Raw genomic sequence first — 16,949 nt, 5'->3', positions numbered from 1 at the left:
TCCTTGTCAAACTTGCTTCCCACCCAGCCCTCCTTAACTCCAAGAAGGAAAGTGATCATATCTTCTTGTTCAATAAATAAAGTTTCCCCATCTACTATCCTAAGAAAAACCTTTCAACACTCCTACACTTTTTATATCCTTCTCCATATTTCTTTTCCTTAACAATTCTATTTCTGGATTGAATAGGCAATATTACTGCCTTTATCACAATTCAGTCACTTCTTCATCTCCTACATTCTAATTTCTCATCCCTTTACCAAAACTGCCGTCTCTGTAGCACTGATAATGTTGTCTATTATTACTTTTTTTCCTTTCACCCTTACAAGTGTGATTCTAATTTGCAATGACATGATTTGCCTTATACTACTATGTCTGCTCAGTCTGTTTACATTGATATTCCCTAAACATTCTACTGTCACCTAAATAATGGCATTTTCCAAGTTACTTTGATAAAGTGAACGGCAGAGAAGGAAAGCAAGAGAAAAAAATAAGATAGAGAGGAAAACAGAAAGGAGAGACTCCTTCAGGGACCATTAACTCCCTAGGGTTCAATAATTCAACGTATTCTGATAACACCCTATCCTAGCTGCAGGATCAATATTTCAAATAACTGTACATGGAAATAAAACAGTTATAACTGAGAAACACTGAGCATTTTTTATGTTCTCACAGAAACATACTCTTATCTTCTTAGCTTCCTCTTGCTGTTAGACTGTTTTTCTTCCCAGTCATCAAGAAATAAAATTGGAATTGTTTTTGATTCCTTTTCGTCAGCAACATCCAATAAAATGTTAAGTTATATAAACTCCTGCTGAGTGGCTTCTCACATCAGCTCCACACTTCCTTTCCTTTGCTATTGTGACAACACTCAAATATCCTCATGATCTCTCACGAAGACTCTTATAATAGTTCCCTTTAATTTCTCTCTGCCTTTCATCCCTCTCTGCTTGAATCAATGCTAAATATTACTAATGACATGTCAATCAAACACTCTGCTCAACCTCCTTCCTAGTCTCCATGCTGTTTTCAGAAATACCTACAGAATGCCACTGTCTAGCATCAACATCCTCCACCAATTTGCCCCAGCTTTATCTTCTGCTGTTTCCCAAGCAACTAATGTCTGTGAACCTATTCTATATGTGCCTATCTCTGTGTTTTTTAAACGTTTTCCTTGCCTATAACAATTTGTAATTTTTCATTCCCTCATATGAAATTTTATCAAGCCTCCAAGTGGAGTTTTGGGAATAAATCTCTCACTGCCTTTATTATCATCTGACCACATATTCCTTTTATGACACACACAGAATTTTTTCAAAATATGTTTTTAATCAGACCTAATATTAAGATAATTACATGAAAAATATTCAACATTATGTATATGAAGGTGAACTACATGGAGTTCCATGTCTACTAATGACAAAGAGGCTTGTACTGAACTAACTCCCACAGATAATGATGATTAACTAAGTAAAAAAGTACAAAAAAAATTATTTGAAGGCAGTGGATTCAGTAAGAGCAGACAAAGACTGGAGAGTTTTTCACTCAAGGAATGTCCTAATTCATGTGGGGAGGAATGGCTAGAACTCAAGCAGAAAGCTAGAGACCTTCTAGCTTGGAAAGGCATAGGACAGAAAGGTAAGGTACCAAATCAACTTCAAAGTGAGAAGGCATATCCAGAAACTGAAGGAGGCGCCCTGAGATCTGTGTATATACTCTTTCCCAAGTCCTTAGCTGACACCTGAACTGCGTGTGCAAGCAGACCCTGAAAAGCAGTGGCTGCAAAGTTACAAGAGATGCGTGGATGCTGCCCATTGCAAGGTAGTTTTGAGTGTGAGTCCAGCCAAGTAAACTGTCTGCTAGAATAAAAACAGACTCTCTTCAAAGGTAACAGAGTTCAGAATCAAGAATTAAAGTATATAATCTATAGTGTTCAGTACAAAATAAAAATTACTAGACATGCAAAGAACCAAGAAAATATGATTCATCATCAAGAGAAAAAACAGTCAATGCAAACCTAAAGTAACCCAGATGTTAAAATTAGCACACAGGGATTTTTTTTTTAAGAGAGAAATTTAATTTCTTGTAATTTATTTATTCTCCATTCACAGCTACCTCATACTTCACTTTTTTTTTTTTACATCTTTATTGGAGTATAATTGCTTTACAATGGTGTGTTAGTTTCTGCTTTATAACAAAGTGAATCAGTTGTACATATATATATGTTCCCATATCTCTTCCCTCTTGCGTCTCCCTCCCTCCCACCCTCCCTATCCCACCCCTCTAGGTGGTCACAAAGCACCCAGCTGATCTCCCTGTGCTATGCGGCTGCTTCCCACTAGCTATCTATTTTACGTTTGATAGTGTATATATGTCCATGCCACTCTCTCACTTTGTCCCAGCTTACCCTTCCCCCTCCCCATGTCCTCAAGTCCATTCTCTAGTAGGTCTCTGTCTTTACTCCTGTCTTACCCCTAGGTTCTTCATGACATTTTTTTCTTAAATTCCATATATATGTGTTAGCATACGGCATTTGACTTTCTCTTTCTGACTTACTTTACTCTGTATGACAGACTCTAGGTCCATCCACCTCATTACAAATAGCTCAATTTCGTTTCTTTTTATGGCTGAGTAATATTCCATTGTATATATGTGCCACATCTTCTTTATCCATTTATCCGATGATGGACACTTAGGTTGCTTCCGTGTCCTGGCTATTGTAAATAGAGCTGCAATGAACATTTTGGTACATGACTCTTTTTGAATTATGGTTTTCTCAGGGTATATGCCCAGTAGTGGGATTGCTGGGTCATATGGTAGTTCTATTTGTAGTTTTTTAAGGAACCTCCATACTGTTCTCCGTAGTGGCTGTACCAATTCACATTCCTTCCAGCACTGCAAGAGTGTTCCCTTTTCTCCACACCCTCTCCAGCATTTATTGTTTCTAGATTTTTTGATGATGGCCATTCTGACTGGTGTGAGATGATATCTCATTGTAGTTTTGATTTGCATTTCTCTAATGATTAGTGATGTTGAGCATTCTTTCATGTGTTTGTTGGCAATCTGTATATCTTCTTGGGAGAAATGTCTATTTAGGTCTTCTGCCCATTTTTGGATTGGGTTGTTTGTTTTTTTGTTATTGAGCTGCATGAGCTGCTTGTAAATTTTGGAGATTAATCCTTTGTCAGTTGCTTCATTTGCAAATATTCTCTCCCATTCTGAGGGTTGTATTTTGGTCTTATTTATGGTTTCCTTTGCTGTGCAAAAGCTTTGAAGTTTCATTAGGTCCCGTTTATTTTTGTTTTTATTTCCATTTCTCTAGGAGGTGGGTCAAAAAGGATCTTGCTATGATTTATGTCATAGAGTGTTCTGCCTATGTTTTCCTCTAAGAGTTTGATAGTTTCTGGCCTTACATTTAGGTCTTTAATCCATTTTGAGCTTATTTTTGTGTATGGTGCTAGGGAGTGGTCTAATCTCATACTTTTACATGTACCTATCCAGTTTTCCCAGCACCACTTATTGAAGAGGCTGTTCTTTCTCCACTGTACATTCCTGCCTCCTTTATCAAAGATAAGGTGACCATATGTGTGTGGGTTTATCTCTGGGCTTTCTATCCTGTTCCATTGATCTATATTTCTGTTTTTGTGCCAGTACTATACTGTCTTCATTACTGTAGCTTTGTAGTATAGTCTGAAGTCAGGGAGCCTGATTCCTCCAGCTCCATTTTTCGTTCTCAAAATTGCTTTGGCTATTCGGGGTCTTTTGTGTTTCCATACAAATTGTGAAATTTTTTGTTCTACTTCTGTGAAAAATGCCAGCGGTAGTTTGATAGGGATTGCATTGAATCTGTAGATTGTTTTGGGTAGTAGAGTCATTTTCACAATGTTGATTCTTCCAATCCAAGAACATGGTATATCTCTCCATCTATTTGTATCATCTTTAATTTCTTTCATCAGTGTCTTATAGTTTCCTGCATACAGGTCTTTTGTCTCCTTAGGTAGGTTTATTCCTAGATATTCTTTTTGTTGCAATGGTAAATGGGAGTGTTTTCTTGATTTCACTTTCAGATTTTTCATCATTAGTGTATAGGAATGCCAGAGATTTCTGTGCATTAATTTTGTATCCTGCTACTTTACCAAATTCATTGATTAGCTCTAGTAGTTTTCTGGTGGCATCTTTAGGATTCTCTATGTATAGTATCATGTCATCTGCAAACAGTGACAACTTTACTTCTTCTTTTACGATTTGGGTTCCTTTTATTTCCTTTTCTTCTCTGACTGCTGTGGCTAAAACTTCCAAAACTATGTTGCGTAAGAGTGGTGAGAGTGGGCAACCTTGTCTTGCTCCTGATCTTAGTGGAAATGCTTTCAGTTTTTCACCATTGAGGACGATGTTGGCTGTGGGTTTGTCACATACGGCCTTTATTATGTTGAGAAAAGTTCCCTCTATGCCTACTTTCTGCAGGGTTTTTATCATAAATGGGGCACACAGGGATTTTAAAACTGCTATTAAAATATGTTCAAAAGTTTAAAGGAAAATAGAGTCATAATAAATAAAAATATGGGGGAGCCCTCAGGATAGAAATGGAAAATATACAAAATGAAAATTCTAGAATTGCAAAGAACAATATTTACATGGACCATTAATGGAGTGGACTTAACAGCATATGGGAGATGTCAGAAGAAAGGGAAAATAAATCAAAGGTATTTATCCAACTTGAAAAACAGAGGAAAAAAAGATTGAATAAGAATGAACAGAATCACAGTGATCTGTGGGACACTGCCCAAAAGTCAGTCTGTCTGTCTGTCTATCTATCTTTTTATGAGTCCCTGAAGGAGAGGAGAGAGAGAATGAGGCAGAGATATTATTTGGAAAAAACAATGGCCAAAAATTTGGTGTAAAACATATACTCTGTATCCAAAAATCTTAGTATCCCAAGAAATATAAATATCAATCTCTCCAACACTGTCACCACACACACATAGGCACAGTACAGAGAAACTACTGAAAACCAAAGATAAAGAGAAAATCTTGAAAGATAAAGCAGTTACAAACAGGATAATACCAGCATGAATGAAACCTAAATCTACATGAGAAAGAGATTAGACGACAATAAGGCATTTCTGAGACACTTAAAGAAAAAACAATGTTAACCCAGAATTCTATATCCAGGGAAAATATCCTTCAAAAATAAAGATGATATGAAGGCGTTTTCAGATAAATGAAAACTGAGAGGATCTGCCACCAACAAATCTGCAACACAAGTTGTATATATTCTGACTTTGTATTTATGTATACCTGTGTGTTTGTATACACATATGTACATATGCATATGTATATACATATGTATACTTTGTATATTTGTATATATGTAAATATTCTGACTTTGCACTGGACTTACTTGCCTTCTAATGTTCTCCTATTATATTACCTGCATTGTTTCTTTAAAATAATTTAGTAAATATACTGTGATGTGTTTGTGTACGCTACTTAATTTTAATCTACAACTAGGGGTGGTTAGTTAACGTTTAAAATATGCTAATCAACAATCCTGCCTATAAGGATGCTTAACAGCTGAAGTGCCTCAATCAGGGGCACTCTCCAAAGGCAGCTAGAGTGAGCACTTCAGATACTGCTAATTATGTGTGCACATGTGTGTTAACTAGTATCAGGAATATCAGAAATAATTTTTCACTAGTGAAATGAATGTTGCTCTTCATATGTGGTAGCTGAAAATATTTTATAGTCACTGCTGCCCTTTCATAAATGGGGTCCAAGAATCAAGGGAGTAGCAGATGTAAGCTATTCTATACAGGACAGATAAACAACAAGGTCCTACTGTATAGCACGGGGAACTATATTCAATATCCTGTGATAAACCACAATGGAAAAGAATATTAAAAAAAAGAAGGTCCGCATGTGTATAACTGAGTCACTTTGCTACACAGCAGAGACTAGCACAACATTGTAAATCAACTATACTTGAATAAAAAAGAGAGAGAGAGAGAGTCTAGCTGCTTAACTATAGACCAGCCAGAGCTCTGCTTTATCTGTGTCCCATCTTGTGCAGGATTCTGCCTTCTGAGGACAAGGGAAGGTAACAGACCCTGACATCAGTATATTGTTTAGTGTGCTTATTCACAGTGAAACTGATGTAAGGCGCTTGAAAATGTGCCTAAATAAACCAAAGCTGAGAGTTTACCCAGTTTGTTGAAATTGCTTATATGACTGAATGCCAAGCCTGCTTGTTAGTAAATATAATGTGGTGTATGTGGCAGAATTCAGTTGGGATTTGCTTTCATGATACCATACCATCTAGTAGTGGGGTCTCAGGGGAGGACATGTATAGCTCTCATCAAGTAAAGTTTATCTTAAGTCAGTTTGCAATCTCCCCCCAGCCCAACTCTACCTCTCCCACCTCACCTGGCAAGAAAAGGAGTCATTATAGGATCAACAAGCCTTTGCATGTCTTTTAAAAAATACTGCAGGCAGTGATTTATTTTCATATATGCTTGTATATATATGTTCATATATATACATATTCATTCTAGTTTGGCACTTACACCAATAAAATTTTATATAAGAAGACAACAGAGAACACAGTTTGATATTAAGGAATATTTTTAAGCGGACAAATTAAGTAAATGAAATTCTTCAGTGAATGAATACATAAAGAATTAATTGGTTCACAGATTTTGTAGCTGGCAAGAATTTTAAAGCCCCAGGGAGATCGATTATCTGACTCAAGCAAGCTTAATCAGAAGATCACAAATGCTTTTCTCTTTTGTAGGAAGAAATGCCACAGCCTTTCTTTTAAAACAAAGTTCTTTTAAGCATTACTTTTGATAATTCACTGAGAGCAATGAATGAAATCATCATACCTCTAAATGGTATCCAACTCTGATGAAGGCACAAAGGGGGTCAAAAGCTCCAGTACCGCAGGTCAGAAGGTGCGTCCTATTATAGTGATGCAAAACCCGAACATAATTTGCACACTCACTCTAAAGCAGGAAAAAAAAAGAAAAAGAAATTGATTACTGTAATGAATATGTTTAGTTCTTTTTTGATTACTGCTTTTCCGAGCCCTAGAAGTCTCATGTATAACCCACGCTTGGTTAGAGAAGGTAAAGGGGGCAGATGAAAAGAAGACACGGACCAGTGGAAGAAGAGACGGAGGTGACCAATACAGCGATGTATGAATTACATTTAATAATACGAGTGTATCGTTTTCATGTATTCTAGTACATGAGGAATTTAGAAAAAGCACTGTTCAGAAATGTATCCAGGTATATTTACATGGCAATATGTTTCACTAAATAATTAAATTCTTCCCAAACCTGTTATTTTTTAAAATTTCATATAAACAATGAATCAGCATAAAGTCAGAAAACAAATAACTAGAAAAAGCTTCATTACCCTTAAGGGAACATATGCAGACCTTAGGGCACTACAGAGTTTTGATGTTTGGGCAAATAAGTCATATCTTCAAACTCATAAATTCATATAAAGTACTTTCATAGAGAAGTTTCAAGTAAACAGATAGAAAGCTAACTGATAAAAATAACATTTTATACCTATTACTATAAGATTACAGTCCTGAGATCAGCAAACTTTTTCTATAAAGGACCAGAGAGTAAATATAATTAGTTTGATGGGCTATCTGGTCTCTGCTGCAACTATTTACTTCTGCAGCTATAGCATAAGAGCAGCCGTTGACAACAGAAAAATGAATGTATATGGAAGTGTTCCAACAAAACTTCATTTATGGCAGGTCACATTCGGCCCCAGAGCTCTAGTTTGCCCATAATGGGATTCAACTGTAATCGTATCAAGGACAGAATCTTGATTTTACACATCTTTGTATTCTGTAGTTAATCAAACCCAGTACCTGATACACACTCCCTGTGTAACAAACTTTTAATAATCAGTCATTAGTTGAGTATGCTGAGTGAAAAAAAGTTTAAAATTACTTCAGACAAAACTTGACTAAATTAATTTTAGCAAATACCTGTTGGCAAAGCAGGTACTGCTAGTTCATTTAAATTATGAGAGAAATACTAAACCCTTTTATTGCTAAATATCACTTTGACATTAGTACATGCAATAGTCAGTACATATTATGTTTTATAAGGTCAGATTCTGACTTTTAAATTCTCTCATACAACAGTATTAGGATGAAAAAGCCAGCAGACCTATCTCATCGTAAGTGATTCAGAATAGAGCATTCCCTTGGTAAGAACAAGTAACACACTACTGAACCGATTATCTGGGGCACACCGATAGACTTATTCCTTTAATTTGCCCTTCATGCAGCATCCTAGTCTGTATATGACCCGTATAGTTGGGAAAATCTAATATCCTATTTTCATATTGCTATAAGCACCTGCTTCTCATCTCTTGAAACTGTCACAGCTTGAGTAAGCCGATTAGACCACATTGTGGCTCGGGTGGGCTTAGATTGACACAGCCTGTGAATGTGTTTAATTACTCAGCATCACGCTGTAGACTAAGACAGCAAGAATGTCTTGACTCATCCCTTTGCTGTTACCCAGTTGCTGCAAGAATCAGGAGTTGGTATAATGTGTGTTAGATTTCTACATGGTATTATTTTTTCTTACTGAAAAAAAGGATGAGTTAACTTTCAAAAGGAGCTGTGCATGCCTTCCTCCAAAGCTGTGAATTGTGTCGTCGGCCAGCTACTCCTAGCACGTGAAAAGTCCTTTCACCCGTGTACTCGTGTGTTAGCAACTATGGCAGGGCTGCTGCTGCTGGACCACCTCTTCCCTTTCACATGCTGCAGGGAAGTTATGGAGAGATGGAATATTGATTCTTTCAGCAGGAGACATCCTCAAAACATGTGGAATATATAAAGCATGTTTACTGCCTTTGCCATCTTCTTTCAAGTTTTTTGTTTTTTCTCCTTTAGTTTCTTCATTTGTTTCTAATTTACTAATCAGGGTGAGACGAAATCTCACAAAGATGGTGCTTAGCTTTTCCTCAAATTAAGAAATTACCTGAAATTATTTTTGTCCCCAGTACATAGGAGATAAGCCTGACTAGAAGGAATTTATAAATCTGAGTTGACTAAAATATTATAAGACAAAATAAAACCAAGATCTAGATGGTACCTTGGTGCCCTACTCTACCTCTACACTGAAATTAATTTTTAAGTAATTATATATATAGAAATTATATATATTATATATATAGAAAATGTACATGTATATGTATATACATGTACATGTATATATCATATGTGCATGCGTATACGTGTGTATATATACATGTATGTATGTGTGCATATATATTGATATATATGTATATATCATATATATCTATAGATATAGAGAGAGATAGATATTTATTCTTGAAATGAATTGCATATATGTGTTTTAAGAGCAAATAAAAGGTTAGCGATTCAGTCTTTTGTCACTGACCATGACTATAATTGATGATTTGTTTAATTTACAATGAATAATACTCACGGCATCTTTTCCTTTCATTATGCATTCTTCTGTTTTTACTGCTGTACTTGGCCAGTGTATCTGGAATAAAAGATAATGGACTGTTATGCAACTGCATATAAAAATAAACCACACGGAAAAACCATTTCATTTTTCTTCTGTAATTCAATACATTTTATTTTGTTCTATTTTTGTTGGTTCTACTTCCTTCTTTGAGAAGATCAAGCAAGACTTTATCTTCTCTATGGCATTATTTGCCAAATTAAGACACTTATCTTTTAGCTTTTATTTTATGCTAAACTTTATTATTATTTTTTTTTTTAATCTTTCTGAAGGTTCATCTCAAGTCTCAGGCCTTTAAAGGCCACCCATACTTCAACCAGCACTGCTCTGCATTTAACCTGCTGTGACCTCTGCTGTCCAATCTCTCTCCCGAACTTGTCTGATCCCCAAAGGCCAGGAACCTCCTTAAGTTCCCTTTGCATTTTTACCACTTAGCACTGAACCTGGTGTGGTGGACTCTCAATAACATTTGTGCACAAAAGAATGAAAGGATTTATAATGAATGAATTTATAATTCATCCTTTGTTTATAATGTATCACTTCATAATACACCACAAACATCTTTGATTATTTTTAAAACATAATTTAACTCTACCAGTTTCCCACTGGATTTCAGGAAATTTTCGTTGTATTTCAAATTTGTTGGTTTCTTCATTGAAGAGAGAATATATCAAATACCTCTTTTTCATCTCAGATAGCGCCTAGCACTTTGCTGGGACCACAGGCAGAAATCATTAAGTACTTTTTTTTGGGAATGCAAGAAATGGTTTTCTCTATCCTTTTCTTTTCTCAGACCGTTTCTGTTCCTCTTTTTGCTTAAATGATAGATTAATCACACCATGTGCCAGACAGCGTGGCAAGAACTTTTAATTCTTCTTTCTTCTACTTTATAAACTCATGTGCAGAGGTTTGAGTTTGTTATACTATGCAACTGAGGACTCATTATTATCATTGGTCTCAAAAGGTCCCTCTCTTATTTTAATTATCTATTTATTTCCTTCCCTTCCCCCCTCCACGTTCTCCCTGCATCCCTCCAGGAGGCAATCACTGTAAATTGTTCCTGGGAAGACTAACAGTTTTTCTGTTGTTTGCATATGTTCTTATAAAGTGTATATTGCTTTTTGTGCATTTTTTAGTTTATGTAAATGGTATATTTTAATTTATGTAAAGTCTTTCTCATCTTTTATACTAAGAACTGGGTTTTGAAGACCCCTATACAAAGCCCTATGTATACACACAGTCTGTTGTTTCTAACGGCTTTGTAATATTTGGGGTATGGATCCCCCATATTCCCTCTTCTACTCTCCCAATGAGGACACCCAAATTGTCTCCAAATCTCCACCACGGCAAACATCGGCACATCTTCTCCCAATAAAACCTAGAGGAATCAGTTTAATGTTTATGATCTCCATGAACAGCTCATTTCAGTTGCAGTGACTACACCACAAGTGATGGTGTGTAAGCTACTTTGGGAAAAGGCTTCTTACCACAATAGTCTGTTTTGTTTTAATAAAGTACTTTATTGACAAGAACCACTCCCTCCACCCCCCACCAAAAGCAGCAGCACATTTTTGTACACGTCCCTCTGGGATCTGTATAAGAATACCACTGGTATGTATAACCAGGAGCAGAATTACTGGGTCTTAGCGAAGCATACATTTAATGTTTTACTGTAGTGTCAGGTTGCTCTCCAGGATGGTGACATGTTTATACTCTACCAGCAATCCTCACTGACACTTGGCATTATCAGCTTTCTAACTTTTGTACTGAGCACTTCAGATTCAACATTTAATTTAATCCTTACCAGAACTTTACCTAAGTACTATTTGGGAGCTTCTTTTAAAAAAAATGCATATTTCTCTGTCCAACTCTACAGTGCAGATCTATGGGTGGGAACCAAGGTATACAATTCCCTTAAGTAATTGTAGCAACTGGTAAGTTCTCAAATGTTTCCTGTGCCTCAAGATCTAAAAGCCTCCAGGTTAATAGCTTATCCCCTCACCTGCTGGATCAATCACTCCTCCTCCCCTGACTGAAAAAGCTCAATCGGCTCCCTTTCTTGTGTCTCTTTCTGAATTCCATGGAATCGCCTTCTCATGCTAATGTATCATCTTCATGGACTCTGCTGGTCAGCGATGATGAATTCTATTTTGAGCGATGCTGACTTTCACCAGAACCCCTATAGTTTTTTGTTCATAGCCTCCAAAGGCCTGTGCCTTGGATCTACATGCCCTGGTGTACAATGTCTCTAGAAAAATCTAAAAGGCAAGCAACAGGCATGCCTTCCTATGTGGCACCATTCTTCTGGAGTTGAGTCTAAAGTCTTCCTTCACTGGGACAGGCACTCTCTGATTCTCTTCAGACTTTTCTTTTACCTGAGTGGCCCCTGTAGGCGTTTTAGTTTTTGAAATCTGATATACATGTTTGAATCCCAAATACGGTCAAAATTTAAGATTTTTAAAAAAGCTGTGTCCCATACAATATCAGGTTAGGTATTTATATGCTAGATGGGGAAGAGGTTTGTCACTTAACTCACACATTACGTAGTCAAATCCAGGCCCTGATACATGAAAAATATTGGGGATTTATAAAAGTGGTGACAATGGCATTTGATTATGATGATCCTTTTATGACTAAATTTATTATCATAGGAGTGAGCACTCTAGGGTTTGCACTATAGGTGTATGACATTACTTTGATGTTATTATTAGTGTAATGAGCTCCCTAAAGTTTCTTACTAACAATAGTCAGCAATCATGTGTTCCTTTGCTTTCATAGTGCAATATATAAACTTTTAAATAAAAACACAAGCGCTTTTCGTTATGTTGCAACATAGAAAAAAGACAAAAGGAGAAAAGTAGGGATATAAAAGAAAACCAACTAAAAAGTCCAAAGCACACATAGAATACCCTAGAATCAATGTTCTTCATTATAGCAGTAGATCTATCAGTGGATCATATATGATTCAGGAAAGATATCACATAAATAAGACAATGTCAGGTTCGACTGCAGGCTTAACATCAGCCTGAGGGAGGTTACCAACACCACTTGACAACAGGATTCTGGAAGTGAAGTTGTAGAATTGATAAACTTCACTTATCCTTTATTTTGGAAAAAATTCAGGCACTGAGCAGTAGGTTTTCTCAGATGATTTCTAAAACTTATTCTAATTTGAGATTCAATTTGGTTTTGGAATTATAATTTTACTGTGGATGCATAAATTATTCAAAAGGATATGCTAGAATGTATATGTGTGTGTAAATACAAATTCAAAATACAAATTCATTTTAGGATCATCCATCATTGGAAAGATTTTCATGACTAATTTGCTTACTGACATGAATAAATCGGAGAATACCTCACCAGTAGAGCAGAATAATGCTTTTATATTCTTAACACCTTTAATTTATGAGATGCAGCACTTTTCTTCTTAGAATATTAGCATCTTTTTTTATCCATTTTTCATCATTATGTAAAACGGTGACTTCTTTAAACCGTAGTTCTACAATTTCAAAGTATTAGATAACTAATTCCTTGGAAAAATATACGAAAGTTCAGCTTTTCAATGTTGAAATAGTATCCAGACAATACAACAACCTCAACGTATTACCTCATTCTCCTCAATCATTGCTTCATAAGGATTATTTCGGGGACTATTTGAACATATTGTCTGGGGGGCAATTCTCTAGAGGATTCCTATACTTTATTGACAGCTTTTGTTCCACATTATCTTTTCAAAGAGCCTTGGAAGACAGAGATAGAATCTCCCTTCAGGGCAAATAGAAGATTTGTTTCCTGACCAGGATAATAAAGATAATGTCTCCCTCTGGGCAAAGGTTGGACAGCTTTGCTAGCAAATCCCTTGTAAGACTGGGAGTTTTCTGAGCTGGAGGTTGGTAAAGCGGGTATGACACAAATTCACTGTGTGTACAGCGTCTACTTAGGCTGCTTTGCCCATCCCCTATGGGACTTGAGGAGGAAAAGACAAGATGGAAACACGAGGCTCATGCTACCTGCTGTCCTGTGAGTGACAGAGTCCTCTGTCTCTAGCCCAGGCGTTGTCTTCTGCCAGCATCAATGAAACTATGACAGGCTAACTTGTTGTCTTAAAAGCAAGGTAAAATTTCAGACCCTTCACAGTTCTTGACACAAACAAAAGATCATATATTATGTGGTGGCGAAGACAATACATGGCTTTTCTAGGATTGCCAGAACATGTGTTGTTTCTAGCAGCAAACCTAATAGTGGCAGTTGCTCTAGGGATAATGAAATCATTATTTCAGGCACGTCTTAGAAGACGTTTCCTGATTAACTTTTTCAACAGATAGTATGTCTCCCTCCTTTGATCCTCTGTATTGCTTTTCTTACGTTTTCTATCTATGACTATAATGATATGTGTACTCAACTTCAGCTCTCTTATTAGGGCTATAAGTTACAGAGGGCAAGGCAGTGACTTATTGCCCCAGCCCTAAAATGCCTACCTGGCATAAGGCCTTAAATGTAATCCCTGCTCATTCATTGTCTATTGGCAGACTTGTATCAGTCAACATTTCTTTATCACATTCTTCAAAAAGTCAATTCAGTAAAGGATCCTACAATAAAGTGTGAGATATAGATTCACTGACATGAAAATGCTGCAAGCAGTATCAAATAAATGAGACAAGTAACTTTCCAGTCTAATCAGGGAGGAAATCCTGCAGGATTTAGCAAGTTTGAGAGACTGGCAGGATTTCTGAGGGTAGAGAAAAGGGTGTTAACCAGATCACTCTGGGCCCATGGAAGGGAGAGAGGTAGAAGATTAAATTATGAACACTCACCACTAAAGTGCAACACAGGGGAACTCTCCAAATGAACAATGTCATTATATATTTACTCAAGTTTTGCTTTTGTTGTTGTTTATACATTAGTTTGCTTTGGTTTCTTTTTTTTTTTTTTTTTAACAGAATTTAACAGGCTCAGGACTGCATTCAAAGGTCCACTCAGGTGAGAAAAGATCAGAGAATGATCTCACTGGAAACCAAAAGTTATTTTAAAGCCATCACGTACAAATGTTCTGCCAAGACAGTAAGGGAAATGATTTTCCTCATTTGTTTTGGCAGTAAGGATGCCTTTTGGTTCTGCTCCAGAGTATAGCATCAACAAAAACCCATAAAATTAAGCTATTTGTTCTGCATAAAACAGTTTTAAAGGCAGTTAAGCAACAGGGTTGTAATGACATTTCCAAATTCTCTGCACTGAGAAAGGTACAAAAAGCAGAAGGTTAAATACACATCATTTCATCACAACACTCCTACAATATAATTTAATTGTTCCAACGCACTTTAACAGGACATTTACTATTCTTGCATATCTCAAAGGAGAAAAATAAAATAAAAATTAAATTACAAAGTAATTCTTACCCGGACTCCCTACTGAGTCTCCTAATTACACCAGGATTAAGGATTTAACAATTCTATTGTTACAAGATGTTAGGACACTCAGAGATTTTGGAGAGCAAAAACAAATGAACAAAGAAGCAATAATTTAACTGTCTAAAAAACATTATTTCCTTTTTTATTGAAAAAAATTAAATAAAATGATCCAGGTAATATAAGTCTCTCTTCCTTGGAATACATTTAAGTGATTAAGACACTATTATAACTTCATCTAATATTCTCTTCCTAATTCTATTATTCTAATGAAAAACGTTTGTTTATATTTTAGTCTTTCTTTATATATTTTATATCTATATATAGTACCAGTGTCCATCAATGTATATTTTAATGAAAGGTCCTATAAATGTCATTAAAATCAAGAAAATAGATTGAGTATAACACATTAAAAGAGGCCTAATGGTTTATAAATGGTAGTTTTAACCTGACACGTTATCCTTACTGCTTATGCTTTTATACTTAATTACAATGGCTGTCATTATTCAAGTAGTTTGTATACCAGAATTATAATCTTTTGGACTATAGACAAGATTTGTTCTTGAAATGTTTATAATCCAAAGCTTTTGAATTAGAACACTATTATTATGACACAAACATTTCCAGCCTTGTGTGTGCCCTTTTTAATGGATGAAATTTACTAAATTGCCATCATTAATGTGAAATACCATTTGCCATTTTATATGCAAATTAGATTTTAATGCCTTTCTCTCACTTAAAAAAATTAAATTCTAAAATTCAAGCATTATTTTTCACCTTGGATTCAGTAAAGTTGAGTAAACGAGAAAAGTATAAATATTTTTACAAGCAGAAGTGACTGAGTTATATTTAGAGATATCCAAATTAAGTAGTGTAACTTTAGCTTAAAATAATGGTGGTGAGAGTAATTTTAGAAAAATAAAGCTGAAATTTAGAAACTTGGAGAAAGCCAGGGGTGAAAATTTGTTAAAGTGAATATTTATTACTAAATATGGAATGTTTTATGACGTCCTATAAAATACAGCTTAAATAAACAAACATTTCCACTTTTGATTTCTTCATGAAGTGAAACAAGAAAAGAAGATTTTATACCTCAAACTACTATTGCTACCTCCCTGAGAATAATTTTGATTTGTTTTTCAGGAATCTCAGTACTTCTCAAACGTGCACAGATTGCAAGGGGCTATGTCGATAGGAGACGGACAAGCTAGTCCCTCACCTGTGGTTGAAATACCGGAGCCTCGTGGGGAACTCAACTTTGCCGTTAAGTTAACAGTTCCTTCTCACACTTGTCAGTGGTTTTCCTCCACTACTGTCACCAACCACTAACTGTTCCACTAGTCTCTTAACCATTACGAAGGTAAACGTTAGTCATGCAAAGGGAGTAAGAAGCAAGAGGAAAGAAACACCTCATGACAAAAGGCAGAACTAACAGTACACTGAAGACCACCTTGGGAGACACGGAGTTCACACCAGAGCAGCAGCCTGGTTCTCAACACTGTGACGTGGTGGAAAGACCTTAGGCTTCTAAGACAAGTGAACCTGGTTTTAAGTTCTAACTGCTACTTACTGGCCTCATGGCCCTATTCTCCTCTTCCTTCCATTCACCCAACATGCTGCTGCTAAAGCAATCATGCTGAACTACCATTCTGATTGTGTTTTACACGTATTCAGACTCTCCCACTGGCTCCTGCACTGCCTAGAAGATTAAGTTTCAACAGCACAGCAGTCAGTATTCTTCAGGATCTGGTCTAAACCCCATTTCCATCCTTAACTCTCATTCTACCCTGTTGATACCCTCATGCCCCCACCTCACCTATCTACTTCAGCCAAGTCATTACTTCAAAGTGCTCTAAAATGTCTGACCTTCTTCCCTGTACTCTCTCTGTTCCCACCACCTACCTGTGTGAATCAAAATTCCAACTACGATTCAAAGTCCAATTTTAAATTATATCTCCTCCAGGAAACCTCAACTCCCAGCTTCTGTATACTTTCTTAGCATTTTACTTGGGCCTTT

At 36.2% G+C, this 16,949-nt stretch overlaps 1 protein-coding gene across 1 annotated transcript in view; it reads right to left on the bottom strand.

Moving 5' to 3' along the window:
* SEMA3E (semaphorin 3E) overlaps window positions 1-16,949 on the bottom strand; it is a 108,958-nt gene that overhangs the window by 84,536 nt on the left and 7,473 nt on the right. The window contains exons 2-3 of the mRNA XM_060156162.1: window positions 9,483-9,542; window positions 6,879-6,998 (exon numbers count right to left, since the gene is read on the bottom strand). Coding sequence (XP_060012145.1) covers window positions 6,879-6,998; window positions 9,483-9,542 — 180 coding nt within the window. The remainder of the gene's footprint in view (window positions 1-6,878; window positions 6,999-9,482; window positions 9,543-16,949) is intronic.

Source organism: Lagenorhynchus albirostris, chromosome 8 (assembly GCF_949774975.1).
Source record: "Lagenorhynchus albirostris chromosome 8, mLagAlb1.1, whole genome shotgun sequence".
Lineage (NCBI taxonomy): Eukaryota > Metazoa > Chordata > Mammalia > Artiodactyla > Delphinidae > Lagenorhynchus > Lagenorhynchus albirostris.
This window is presented reverse-complemented; position numbering and strand designations above follow the sequence as displayed.